The sequence below is a fragment of the Babylonia areolata genome, chromosome 1 (assembly GCF_041734735.1).
Source record: "Babylonia areolata isolate BAREFJ2019XMU chromosome 1, ASM4173473v1, whole genome shotgun sequence".
NCBI classification, from domain to species: Eukaryota; Metazoa; Mollusca; class Gastropoda; order Neogastropoda; family Buccinidae; genus Babylonia; species Babylonia areolata.
In genome coordinates, this window is record NC_134876.1 from 72,527,781 (window position 1) to 72,542,451 (window position 14,671).

The window sequence follows — 14,671 nt, forward strand, 5'->3', positions numbered from 1 at the left end:
CGTCCCTCCCAGAGTGGAGACCACCACCACGTCCCTCAAACAACAGCCCTCCATGAATCTGCTGACACTGACGACATTGACAGGACTCACCCCAAGCACGGAAGTGGAGGGGCATCGAAACTGAGGTCACCATGAGAGCAGGGCATGAAAGGCCACAGACTTTGAGACTATTTTGTTTCTATTGATGTCGATGAAGGAGGAGGAGGATGACGATGATGATGACGATGTTGCTATAGAGGTCCATTTTGGTTTGGGACTGTGTGACAAGGCTGTACTCTACGCTTCCTGTCATAATGATATCCCGGCGTTAACCAAGCCCGAGAGATACAGACACTTGCAGTGTTGGTCAGGTAATTAGAGCAACACACCCAAAGACGCATCCTTGAAGTGGATGACACTCGACTGTGTGGTCCCAGTCTCCCCATTTAAGCCCACAGCACACTCAACTCTGGGTAGGAGCCGGCCACGGGCCGAAAAACCCACCTCTGCTGGGATTCGAACCCGCGTCCTTCCAGCCGTCAGTCCGCGACGCTAACCACTTCGCCACGGCGGCTGGTTTACTGAGGAGTTTTAGTTTCAGTCCAGTCGCAGTTACCCATGCTATATTTTTCCCCAGTTGAACCACACAAACATCATCTGTTGCAGAACGTGACGAAAGTAGATGCCTATTTCCCGGCAGGCCTGTGGTATGACCTGTATGATGGGTCACTGTTGCCGACCGTCGGGGAGGAAACGGTGGTGCTGAACGCTCCACTCAGCATCATCAGGGCCCATGTTCGAGGGGGTTCAATCCTCCCTACTCTTCCTCCAGCCCTCACCACCAATGAAATGTGAGGACAGTTTGTCGGTCATCGTCTGGAAAAATTGTTGAAGTAGTCTCTGCAGCACCAGTATGATAGTCATCTGTGTCTGATTACCACCAACAGAACAGCAGAGGAGGCATCTACTGTCCCAACTATCAGGGCTGGATTATCATGGAGAGTGTCTTTTACACCTCCACTCTCTCGACTGATAGTCGGCACTGGGATAGTACCCAAAGGAGAACTAGCCCCCAATACTGCAACACAAAGACTAGAAAGAGCCAGAGCAGTCTCACCTCCTAGTTTTTGAGTCATAGTCCTTCACAAAAAGCTACACTATAAATGAATTCCCATTGCAGCAGAGAAACCATTGATCTTACTGTTCTCACTTTGCTGTTTTACATGTATATAGGACTTTTCTTCTTTTTTTTTTACCTCTCTCTCCTCTTTTTTTTTTTTTTGGTTCCATCATTTGTGCCATTTCAGTGGCATTACTTTCATGCTGTTCATTCCAAGTCCCCCTTACCCAGCGACATCTGGGTTCATCTGTCACAGTCCATAATCCATGGGGGGTGGGGGGGGGGGGTTGTTCCCTACACTCTGCACTATTTGTCTTACCAGGGCTCAACATTAACGGTTGCCCGACTGCCCGGGGCAAGTAGATGATCGTGTCGGGCAAGTATTGCCCTTACCGAACTTGCCCAACTGGGCAAGTTATATCTTCCAAGACTGGCATGTTTTGTTTTCAAAAATATCTATCACGCTTCCGATACCAATCGTCTGACACTCTTCCTCTGGCAGACGATGTTTTGAGTCTGACTGTGACAAGTGGTCACAGGAAAAAGAGAGCTACCATGCAGCTCTAAAAGGTGATTTGCTATTGGTTGCTATTTTTGGAGAGGCAATGGTAATTTTTCTTATAGCGTAGTTAATCTTCCGTCCATCACAACTAAAAAAAATCACGTCACAACGTACTCTTCCACTTTAAACAAAAAACAACAACAGAGTTTGTTTCTATGACAGACCTGTTTACCAGTACCATTTTGGGGAAATTTGTACATCATTTTGACTTAGAATACACCAGTACACGAAAATAGATTTCAGTACAACTTATGAGGAAAGAAAAAATATTTTGGCCAACCAGAGTTTTCTGGTCCACAACAACAAAGTTTTGACGCTGCTCACGTGGTGACGGGTTCTTTGGAGGCAAGTGAAAAGTTCACTGCCAGCACCTGACTGTCAGTGTTACATGATAGCCAGCCAGGCCTGTCTGTAGTCAGTCCAAGAGGGCAACCTACATGGATGGCCGTGCCCATCTTCCTTCCCCCCACTTACCCACCCCCACTCTTCCTCCACCTACACCTCACCCCTCCACTGGCAAGGTTGTCAAAATCACTGCCGCACTATCCCTTCACCACCCTCCCCTCCATTTCTTTGACCGTGAACTGTCTGCCTTTCTGTCTCATTCAGTCTCTCTTTCTCTCTGTCTCTCTCACTCTCTCTCCCTAGAATCTCAGTGTTAAGGTCAAGTTGTTAATCAAAAGGGAAACGGCCATTCTGTAGAATCATAACTTAAACCAAGTCAACACAGACATGATCTCCACAATCCTCCCCCCGTCTCATTCCTTCACCCCCCTCTCCCTAACTTTCTCTTTGTCCCCTCCTGACACCACCTCCCATATCGCAGACTTGCTTATCCTTAGCTTATCAAAGTCCAGTTCTGCTGAGGGGATCAACACATATCAAAGGACATTGTGGACAGCTCCATTGCTAAGCAACCTCCATGTAGATAGAACAGCTGTACCACCTTCCCTCTCTGGAACTGTGACCCTTCACCATCCCCTTTCACTCACTCATTCGCACACACACACATTCTCTCTCTCTCTCTCTCTCTCTCTCTCTCTCTCTGATGCCGGGTGAGAACAACTGAAACCCATCCTGGTGTGGCCATCCTGGCAAATGAATTTTCAACAGAGTTGCTCTACCAGGCAAGTGAGAAACAATAACTGTTGACCCCATCTAACAGAATCGTACTTGGATCTGTCAAATCCTGACATTGTTTGTCTCACAGTACAAATGCTGGCTTTTCTTTTTAACTCTGCATGTTGCTGTTTGCAGTGGAGGTTAAAAAAAGATATAATTACTGTGGCTGACAGTCAGCTGCAAAAACATGCCGAAGGCAGTGTTTTGTCAAGTGAGTCTGAGATAAAACTTGTTTTGGCTGTTCAAAACAACAGTTATCTTTGGCGAAACCCAACAAAACAAACAGTTAAAGAAAAGGGTTTGACTACTTTGTATGTGTGTGTTTGTGTGCGCGTGCATGTGAGCATTTGGTGATGCATGCAAGTTTCTGAAAGTTGGGCAAGTACAAATTCTGTCCGGGCAAGTGAATTTTCCAGTGACTTGCCCGACTGGGCAAGTGGGAAAAAAAGTTAATGTCAAGCCCTGTCTTACAGTACAGTCTTAATGGTTTGACTTTATGGTTTCTGATTAATGATAGATGGCTTCTGGAAATTACAATATTTCTTCTGTTTTCATTCAATTTTCTCTGTAAGCATGAACAGAAGATGGGTAATAAACTAAGGGAGCTACTAATCACAGCTACTTCTGATTTCTCAGCTTGTTTGGAGTAATGTTTTGTACAGGACAGGAATCAGGCCTCTGCTGGTCTCTGTGCTATTGGGTTTGGGTGAATATGTTAGATTTAGGCATAACATTACAAGGGAAAATTCCTGTCTCTTTTGTGTCATGCTGCTTCATCAGTGAAAGCGTTACAGGCGGACCAAGCCGTTCAAGCTGATGGTGGCCCCTGATGCGAAATCCTCTGCCTCTGGTCTGTTGTACTGGGATGATGGAGAATCACTGGGTGAGAACTGATTGATACTTTGATAGTTACTTACTTGGTGCCTATCTTCAGTCAGAGAACAAACTCCCAAGTGCATTACAGAGTCATTTGCACAACAGGTTGCCTACATGGGCAAGGCAGAACGACAGCTGCTTTTAGGTGCTCATCATTCATTTCCTGTATCAGTGTGTCAGGCTTCAATCACTCACACAAACACACATGTTTATTATCATGATGACAGTTGAAATGCTAATACAAAGAAGACTGGATGGGTGTTTCGGTTTCCTTCAGTGCTACACTATGGGTGTGGGGGTTGGGGTGTCTAATTCTTTGTGTGTGTGTGTGTGCTTGTGTGTGTGTGTGTGTGTATACCTCAGAGTGACTAAAAAAAATTGAATGAGAATGAGGGATATATGTAGTATAAGTTGTGTTTTCTTCAAGGCATTTTTTATTGCAAACTATCAAGACACTGCACTCAATGCTTGTGCTGTTTCTGTTGTTATGGACTTTTGATACCATTTAAAGACTGTAATTTCCTTGTCAAATCAGATCCTGTGGAGACGAACAAGTACTCCCTGGTTAATTTCACTCTGATGGGGGTAAGTTTATTTGTATTACTGAAATGTCAGAATTATTGAAGTTTTTACAACTGTATTCTTTCTATCATCTTATCACCATGAGATAAATCAGCATACTGATGTTGGTTGTCACGTGAAAGAAGAAAAAGAAGAAGAAAATCAGTATTTACTTGAATGTGAAAACATATTCTTGTAGCATTACTTTTAAGCATGCAGTTTTTTCAGTTTGCCAGTTCACTTCATATACTTGATATTTGGTGTTGTTTACTGTGGTGATGTCTTCTTTTTGCATACAGGTGTTTTTTTTTTTTATCATTTTGCCAGTTCACTTCAGACACTGTTGTTTACTGCAGTTTTTTTCCCCCACATAGTTCAAATTCACTTCAGGTACTTGTAAGTTTGGTGTTGTTCACTACAATTTAATACTCAGGTGTGATTATGTCTTCTCTTTCTTTTTTTACCTTTTTTTTAAGTGATGTCAGTGTTAACCAGAGTATCAGGGTACCCAGTTTAAAATGATGGACCCATATGTACCCACCACTTCACCATGTTATATAGTTCATGCAGACTGTTGATGCAGTCAAGTGATTGATTACGCACATCACCACATTGCAGGGGAGTAGGGACACTGCTGGTGGCTGAATAAACATGCTCAGTCAATCTTGATTCACCTTCATCTGTTTCTCATGGTTAGCTCACTACACTTACGATGTTTTGTACTGTCTTTTGCAGACAGTACTGAAGAATGGTGGATTGGAGTGTTTGTGGGACTGACAGCATACAAATGGTACACGGTTAGCTACACTTAAAGATTTTTAACACTTGTCCTTTGCAGTTTCAGTTTCTCAAGGAGGTGTCACTGCACTCAGACAAATCCATATATGCTACACCACTTCTGCTAGGCAAATGCCTGACTGGCAGCATAACCCAGTGCGCTAGCCATGTCTTGAGTGCATGCATATGTATTTATGGACCCATTAGAGTGGATTTCTTCTGCAGAATTTTGCCAGAGGATGACACTTATGTTGCCACAGGTTCTTTTTCAGTGCACCAAGTGTGTTCTGCATATGGGACCTCGGTTTACCATCACATTCAAATGATTAGATGTTGAGTTTGATTTTCCATTCCAACATGAGAGAAAGAGCAAGACCAGGATTCCAACCCAGACCCGCACAGACGCTCTGTTGGTAGGTGATTGTTGAAACCATTCTGTCACCTTCATTCATTTGCAGACAACACTGAAGAATGGTGGATAGTAGTTTTTGTGGGGCTGACATTTTACAAACAATTTATGGTCAGCCACAACTAAAGATATGTTACACTTGTCCTTGTGCAGACGACACTGAAGAGTGGTGTGGTGGCTGGTAACTTCCCCAACATGACACTGGACAACGTGAACGTGCTGGGGGTGGACAGTCAGCCAAAGTCTGTGGTTCTCAATGGGAAGACCACTGTCAAATACATCTACAATGCAACCACCAAGGTATGCTGTACGCTCGTTAGTGTGGAAATGCGTTGGTGTGCACACACGCACACACACACACATGCACACACACTCACAAGCATGCATACACGCACATTCACATGCATGCACATTTATTCTCGCACACTCATAGGCACAGAAACACACACTGACACAGGCACACACACACACACACACACACAGAGGCGCACACACGTGTGTGCACTTAGTGTAATCACCAATAGTTTTGTTGTAAAGATAAATGTATCTAAATGATTGCTTGATTGTGACATGACTGTCTTATTTTCAAAAGAAGCTTGCTAGCCAGAAATATGTGTTTATACCCACCAGTGGAAATCTGTTATATTGAGCCAAACATTTTGCCTTTTTTTTTCACTTTTTCTTTTAAAGAAGAGGAATAAAATTTTTTTTTTAAATTCAAATCTGCTGTGTGCATCAAAGGTAAACTGTACTACTGATAGTCTACCTTATTGTTTTGGTGTGTTCAAGTGTTTATGTCATTTCTGATGCATATTGATTGATCAAGGACTGTGTTTGTACATCATGAACGTGGATTGTTTGTCTGTCAGTTGTTTGGCTGGATGCTGGCTTGTTGGTCCATCAGTTTGTCTCACACCTGTGGCTTCTTAATCTGATCTTTGTCTCATCTCCTGTTTACTTCTTTCTGTAGAGTTGCTTCATGTTCCTCTTTTCTCCCCCTTTTTTTTCTCAGTCTTCTTCTAATGTATTAAAAAAAAAGAATTGCTTTTTTATTTTCAGGTGTTGTCATTGTTTGAGCTGAACATAAACCTTCTTAACCCCTTCACTCTGACCTGGACACCGTGATTTACCATACTGTTGATCAGCGATGTGTTCTGTTCAAATTTCTGGAGCTGATTTGAAAATAAGAAGTTGTTTTGCCATAATGTGCAAACTAGATGGACTCTCTGATATGCCATACTGTTTATCAGCTTTTGTGTCTTTGGATAACATTTCTGATGCTGATTTTTTTTTTCATGTCAGTGTGCAAAACCATATTCTCAAGTTGAAGGGGAAGGGGGGGGTAAGACACCTGACAATCATGTGTGTACTTATTAGTCTTCAGCTGATTTAAAAAGAAATGATTTTGTGTTTTCTGAGTGCCAAGGTGATGAGAAAGTGTTTTGTGTTTTGATAATGCTGACACATTGAAGAATTGAAAATCAGATTATACAAGTTTCACAGACCAAGAGAAATCTGCATGTGCATTGAGAAAGTGAAGTCTCAGAATAGTCTAAAACAGTCTGTATTTACAATTATAGTGCCTTTTAAAAAAAACAAAAAAAACATAAGTGAAACAAAATTATATTTCACCAGGGTAATGAGGTAAATAAATGCACATGCTTTTTTTTTCCCCACACAACCCTAAGTATAAAAAAAGAAGAAAAAGAAAGGGGATGCAGGGAGCAGAGAGAGAAGTGGGAGACAGAGAGAAGGGGGAGAAACACCTGACAGACAGACAGAGAGGGAAGATGGAAAGAGAAAGAGATTTGACAAGATAAAATTTGGTCGGGTTTTCATTTTTTTGTCAGTGAATACTGCTGTTAGTAGAATGGCTGATTTGGTGAAGCTACAATGATAGTCTGACTTGTCTGCATACAGTTTCAGTTTCAAGGATGTGTCAAAGGGTGCAGACTGATTGGTATACACCACACCACATCTTTTTTTTTTTTTAAACATAAGTAAAAGAAGCAGATGCCTGATCTTTGCATAAACCCATTGTGGTGATCATGCCTTCAGAGCGTACCCTAGGTTTTTGTAAAACATTAACATAGAATGAAATAAAGACAAGAAAATAAACATTGAGGGCAGAGGACGGGAATAAAACAAGAACAAAAATGGGCCACATTCACCAAACCTGCATACACCCACACACTGGAGCACACTGAAATAAGGTTGCTAATGCACACTGACAAACACACTCAAAAATGAGAATGATAACAACAACAATGAAAACAGTTCCAACACCAAACAACACTTCAAATATTTGTTGTTCATTGCATATGTTATTGCTTGACGTATCAATCACATCAGCCAGCCACACCTCTGCACCCAACCAATCCACCAACACACACACACACACAAATGCGTATAGGCAGGGCACACACACACACACACAAATAGAGACAGAGTCAAGAAGAGAAAAACAGAGACCTACTCGGATGGAAAGAGGACAGTTCTTATCTCTCCAACACATCCATGCTTCAAGTCACTGGTATTCATAAGTCACTATTGTCAATCAACAAATCAATCAGTCAGTCAGTTACTCAGCCATTTTTTGAGTCAATCAGTCGTTTGTTCAATCAGTCTGCATGCCATATGATTGAATCGGGACAGTTGCAGTGGTTAGAGTGTTTATGATCAGCAGTGTAATATTTGTTTCTGATGGTCAACAAATAGTACACATTCACCAAGTCAGTTAGCATACAGAATACAGTTAATTGTTAAATGATTAATATGAGAAGAAATGTACATGTGAAATTTGGTTTGTGACTATAGCTTGCACCATGCAGTGTGTGTGTGTATGTATGCATTATTATTTTTTTCTTTCTGACTATAATTTGGTCATTGTTTTCATGGTAGATGCTGATAGCATTTTACACCATAGTGTTTCCATTTTGACATTCCTGGTGTGCAAAATGTTTCATTGCTTTAATTTGAACTGTTTAGTGCTCCCTTTTGTTATGTTTTTGTGTTCTAGATTTTTCTTTGTCTGACATCAGTGCCATAACAAAACTTCCATTAAAAAAACCCACAACATTCAGTTACAATCTGAATAATAATTATTATATTGTGGTGGTTTTGTAATGCGTGCACTTTCTTTTTAAATTTTAAAGTTGTTTTGTCACATTTTTACATGACTGTCAAACTGATTTTTTTTTTTTTTTTTTTTTTTTTTTGTTGCTTTTTAACAGCAGAGGAAAAAGATATCTGAATGTGGCCTATGCAAGTAAAGTTGTTTTGTAACATTTTTACCTGACTGCCAAAGTGAAAGTTTTTGCATTTTAACAGCTTGGGGAAGTTACCTGAATGTGGTCTATACTGCCAACCGCAAGCTGTAACACCCCCATCCCTGCACGGTCAGTATCTGCTATCTTCAGGTACTGAACATCTGCAGTTGTATTTAATTTGGAAATTGTTGTCTGAAACAAACATCTTCAGGAAACTTTTTATCCCAACTTGGTGGTGAAAATAACTTCTAGTGACTGGTAGCCATCAGGATCTACCCAGTTCTTGTCACTTTGACATGACAGACATCTCTCCTTTCACAAATGTATAGATCTCTTCATTCAAGTAGAAAGAGTCAATGTGCAATTTTGAATTAGTGATGGTGTATGCATGAACAGACAAGAAGTCCACACTGACATATTGTGATATAAACAGCCAATCAGTATTCTGTGTTGTTGCTGTACATGTGTATGTTTCTTATGCAAATTGTTTGGGGTTTGTTTTTTTTTTCACTTTTTTGTGGTATGTTCTTGTTTTGTTTGTTGTTTTTATCAAATTTTACACATGCTCACTATACAAATTAATTCAACACTTTAGTTCAAATGTTTTGGGATAAAGTTTTACAACAGACTGTGGGGAGGTAGGGGAGAGGTGTTGGACCATGTGACATAGATTTGCTTCCAGCTCAAAACTGTTCACTAACTTCACAGTCTGATGTGGATTCCTCTCTTACTGATGCGGATAACTGTGTGATTTAGTTTTAATGAATCCTTCATGAAAGCTGCAACTTTTCACTTCAGAATTTTCTGTGTAATGCTCTGCTGTTAATGTCAAAGTATGTTTACTGTGCATACTATATTCTGCCTGACGCGTTTCATTTTGCATAATAAATCATTCAGAGTTGTGGAAGCATGCAAGTTAAAGATCAGGATTTAATAAAACATTTAAAGCCAACAACTATAGGTGAAAGAAAAAATTGAAATGGTTTCATCCTACCAGAGTTACTGTATCAGCAGTTGGCTGACAAGTTTTCAAAAAGTAAATATGGCTCTAAGAATTACATTGACAGATTGGCTTTTGCACAAATGTTTGTTTTCTTTTCTGTCTTGCTTTTTACAAGGAATAGGCAGTTGCCACAAGAAGAAAGAACATTTTGTACAGTTGCAGATTGTGCAGGTGCATCTTTCTTGTCTTTTTTTTTTTTTTTTGAGGTGGAGGGATGGGGTTAATTCATTTTTCTGTGCACGTGCACTTTTTCTGCATCCCTAAAAGATGATGGTTCATTACTCTTTCTTGTGCATTACTTAAAACCAACTCCTGCATGGAGGGCAATATTTGGATAAAAGTGTTAATGTCAATGCCATCTAATACTTAAATTATCTTGCTGATGATCATAATCATACTTAAATTATTTTACAATTCTTACAGCCAAATCATTTGCTGATGAAGGTGTATACTTGTGAAAACATTATATATCAGAGATTCAACATCTCTGCATGTTGTGTTTACAAAATAGTTCATGCATAACTTGTTTTCTGGTATCAAGAATTAGAAACTGGTTGGTTTTTTGGGGGTTTTTTTTTGCTTACTAAGATATATACAATTATATTTGCACACCTTTGAGATTTTTTTTTTTATAATGCTTTTGTACCTATTCATGTGTGAAATAAAACTCAGTTTATGGGAATAATGTTTTAATTCCTTCAAAGTTTGTGGAAATGTGTGTGTGTAAAATTTATCAGCTTATGTTCTTCACTAATACAAAATCACTTCCAGTATACTGCGGCTGCAGTATCAAATCATGTACAAATTTGTCCAATGATGATACAGGTCTGTTTAATCACAGAAACTGACCTGAAACTGACTACAATGTGTTATTTAAACCTGTATCAATGTAATACAGTTCATTTATTGTGTCATGGATGCATCAAACACTTTGTAGAGAATAAATCAATGGACTCATTTATTGTGTCATGCATATTAGATGCTTTGCAGAGAATAAAACAATGGACACAAAGAAATGAAACTTTCTGTAATAAAAGTTTATTTCAAAAGTTACTTTTCTGTACAAATAATCGTAATCTTCGTAAGTGATATGTCATTTATATTCAAGGCTGTATGCATAAAAGAACATATCCATCACTAGTATCAGGAACAAGTTTTTACAAAACAAAAAAGGAATGGGTGGGTGGGAGAGAGAACGGGGAGTAAGGAAAACATGTAAATTGGAATGCAAAGAAAAATAGAAGACTTTCTCCTAATTCAAATTTTCAAGGCAGTTTTCACAAAAAAACAAACCACTATGAAATATGTACATCTCAGGATCAGTTTCTTACTATAAGTATGTCATTGATAAGATTACATGCATAATTAAACATGGAAAAAATACTTGGATAACATATTTAGTATAAGTGTATCGTTTTCTCTGAAAGCAGCATTCACACAGAATATTGTGATGGTTTACCACATGCACACCTGATGATCAAGTATTTTACACTCTCTCACACACACATTTTACACAAATTGCAGTTTTCATTATTAAAAAAAATTTTTTTTTAAAATCCACTTGAACAGAAAAATGGCTATACACAAAAGATGCACAATTTACCATGCTCATGTATTATTTTTCTTCTTTTTCTTTTCATTGTCTTTTCCTCACTCAGTATGAAATGGGTAAGTGATATAATAAAATCATTAATAAATGTACTGGTAGGGTGAATGATAAATTTCACTAAAGTCCTCCTTCCAAAACACGGTGAACAATAAGCACTCTTCATTTTTTCTTTCAGACTATTTCTGTCACTGCATGATACACATTACAAAAACATGTGAACAACCAATGAATCAGTCTACCGTAACGCTATGTACATGTACTTACAAAATTTCATAAGCATTTTATTATCACTAATCCATTCTTAGTTTATCTCACTCAACACCATCAAGAGCATGAAACATAGTTGCTGGTTTTTATTAAATGGCACCTAAATTTTGTTGGCTAAAAAAACTGACACCAGGCAACTATAGATTGGGGAAAAAAACAAACTGACAGAAGCTTGCACATCATTATCCTTGTTAATATTGTTATGATTAGTAACACATTCCAGTGTTATGCATAAATCTTTTTATATTATTTTTTTCTTTCTGGCAAGCTTCCAAAATTTGTGCGCATTTTATTTTCAATTTCTTTATCTCCCATCCTTCAATCTATCAGTCAGTCATATTTTCCCCCTTGCATAAAGATTTTGGATCAGCCATTTGATATCCATAATATATATATTAATATGAACTCACAATCACCAAACTTCTGATATTCTCCCTTCCATTTCCCCTTCAGTCCATGGTTTTCATAACCTCCTCCACACATGCATGACAAGCAACAGTGCAGGTATCAGTAGAGCAGCCATGGAAGAGGGCAGAGAGGCCGAGTTGCACCCATCCCCAGAACAGGTGTAGACACAAGCACGGTACATGCGGTCATGGTCTGGGAACCATATGTCCTGGCACTGGTCCCCCATGTCTCTGGAACTGCAGAATCGGTGGGTACCTACCACACCTGGCCAACAACAATAACACAATGATTTCCACTGTAATGATCCAGGGTTATATTTCTGAGATTGTTAGGTAGACTGCCAACGAACAGGATGCACAACTACTCTTGATTTTTTACACATAACTATGCAAACAATGATATATCCCATATAATATGTACATACATACAAGTACACACAACCAATGTGCAAACATTCAATGATTCATAAATGTTGCATAAAATGAAAACATGACCGCTTTTTCAGATCATAATTTAAAACTACAAATTTTACATGAATTTCCAAAACTATGTTGAACTGGGATAAAATTTGAAGAGGAAGATTGTCACAGTCATTATAAATTAACATCAACTGCATTCAGAAAAAGGAACAAATGCAAATCATAACCAAAAGAAACCCCCCAAAATAACAATTGGTAACCTGGATCAGTTATTGCAAGATGAATTCATTTTGAACACATCAAATCACTCCTTTCCTGTTCATAGCCAGGCACTGGTGAATAAGTAGTTACAAAGTCACAGTGAGAGTGGTTCAGGATCACCATCACATAAATTACAAATTGATGTTTCTGATTTTGTGACATTGCAACATCACATATCGTCAGATCAGTACTGGAAGACTATTTAAAATCTACCAGGAACACATACAGGTCAATAGTGAGTCATGAGTCCAGTCCCAAATTGGGCAACCTTTTTTTTCTTTTTTGCATGTTGTACCATTCATTCAATTGGGGGCAATATCCACAATATTTCCCCTCAAGCCAGAATGAGTAGTGTTCACAATATGGCGTGGACATTTGCTCCATCAGTCACACAGAAGTGGAGGGGAAGAAATGTGGATATCACCCACTTGAGTTGGTCACTGGAGATAATCTTCACTTACTTGGGATTGAACCCCTTCAGCTGAGATATCAATAAGTCCACATAGCATATAACTGGAAGTATATCATATTTTTTCAAGGACATAGCTCATATTCAATCATAAAAACTCTGGCACTAAGTTTCCGATGCTGCCTACCTCCCCACAATCCAGTGACCTTGATGCAGTACTTGGCATCCCACAGGCGGCACTCCCTGTACTTCTGCTGGTTGGTACTGAGGCTGTCATCCCACTTCTCCTGACAATTGTGGTCCAGTGTTGAGTCACACTGATAGCAGTACTTGCCACTCACTGCACAACACATCCAACATTTGCTTTTTGGCCCAATTTTAGAGAAACACTGTCCATCTGATACTAAATGTTCCACATACTGCTAAAATAAAATATACCCATACTGATTCACAAAACAATACAAAATCTTAACGTGTCTATTGTATCTGACGAGTCATTGCCATAACTGGATTGTTCGTTGCTGTATGAATTTATGAAACCTAATATATAATATATGCCATTAAAAGATTTTCGGAAGGGCTCTTCGTTTTCATATGACCATAAAAGTACCTTTGACTTCAAGTGAATGGTATGCACAAAAGCAGGCCTACTACACAATAAGATAATATAGCAGTCACGTTAGGTACCGTTAATCATTATGGTAACTGATGTCGAGTTTGGCCAAGTAAATTTACGCGAAAATACTGTGCATAAACCAATCAGTACGAAAGCATACTGGTAATTCAACAATTCGATAACAAGAAATGTCAAAAACACTTCCGGACTTTCACTTTATTTCTGAACAACGGGATATACCAAAACCAAGGTTTCCTTTTCTGCTCATTTTGTTTACCTGCAAGGGCGTGGCACACAAGAAGAACACAGACAGCATATGCTCTGTACGGTGAGCTGCTCACAAATGTAGCCATTCTGCTTTTGTATTGCTCTGGATTGCTGTTACAAAGCACAGCGCCATTCACAAACTCTGATACCGGAAGAGTTCAAACGCGTTTTACCTGCGACACCTGTCGGTAATTCTTACCAGGTATTTTGAGGAGAATTACTTCCCTTGATGAAGGACAGCCCATCTAATCCTGCAGAGATGATGATGATGATATGGATATATTTATGTAGCGTCTGTGTCGAAGACACAATGTCTAAGCGTTTTACAAACACAGAGTCATTTGCTACCTTTTTGGCGCTTATATTCATCATTTTCCTGTGTCATCCAATCACCGAGACTTCAGTCACACTCAGTGGCCGCCGGCACTGAGGCCACCGCTCCGATAGTGCTGTTGTTGCTGCCACGATCTCTCATGATTTTCTGTTGATCTGTGTGTGTATGTGTGTGTGTGTGTGTGTGTCACGGTCACAGTGTGTGTATGTGTGTGTGTGTGCACGCGTGCGCGTCTGTATGTTTATTATATTTATTTATTATCATTATTGTTTTTGTTTTTCATTTTTCTTTTTCTTTTTTTTGTCAGTGGATTAGTTACTCGCCCCCTTCCCCCACGCCCCCCAACCCCCTTGCCGGCGTTTTATTTTATTTCATTATATATTTGCTTTGACTCATCATCATG

The 14,671-nt window shown here is 39.4% G+C and overlaps 2 protein-coding genes across 3 annotated transcripts in view; one reads left to right on the plus strand and one right to left on the minus strand.

Annotated features, from left to right (window-relative positions):
• LOC143287103 (lysosomal alpha-glucosidase-like) overlaps positions 1-10,637 on the plus strand; it is a 34,011-nt gene extending 23,374 nt beyond the window's left edge. For both annotated transcript variants that reach the window (XM_076595072.1, XM_076595071.1), the window contains exons 15-19: positions 646-830; positions 3,578-3,666; positions 4,195-4,244; positions 5,560-5,706; positions 6,466-10,637. In XM_076595072.1, the coding sequence (XP_076451187.1) occupies positions 646-830; positions 3,578-3,666; positions 4,195-4,244; positions 5,560-5,706; positions 6,466-6,531 (537 nt within the window). In that variant the 3' untranslated portion in view covers positions 6,532-10,637. The remainder of the gene's footprint in view (positions 1-645; positions 831-3,577; positions 3,667-4,194; positions 4,245-5,559; positions 5,707-6,465) is intronic.
• On the minus strand, positions 9,857-14,105 carry LOC143287140 (UPAR/Ly6 domain-containing protein bou-like). Its single transcript, XM_076595085.1, has 3 exons — positions 13,945-14,105; positions 13,239-13,391; positions 9,857-12,226 (listed from the first exon to the last, which is right to left on the minus strand). The coding sequence occupies exons 1-3, from the start codon at positions 14,018-14,020 to the stop codon at positions 12,018-12,020; spliced, it is 438 nt and encodes a 145-aa protein (XP_076451200.1). The 5' UTR covers positions 14,021-14,105; the 3' UTR covers positions 9,857-12,017.
• Between the last annotated feature and the right edge of the window lie 566 nt (positions 14,106-14,671).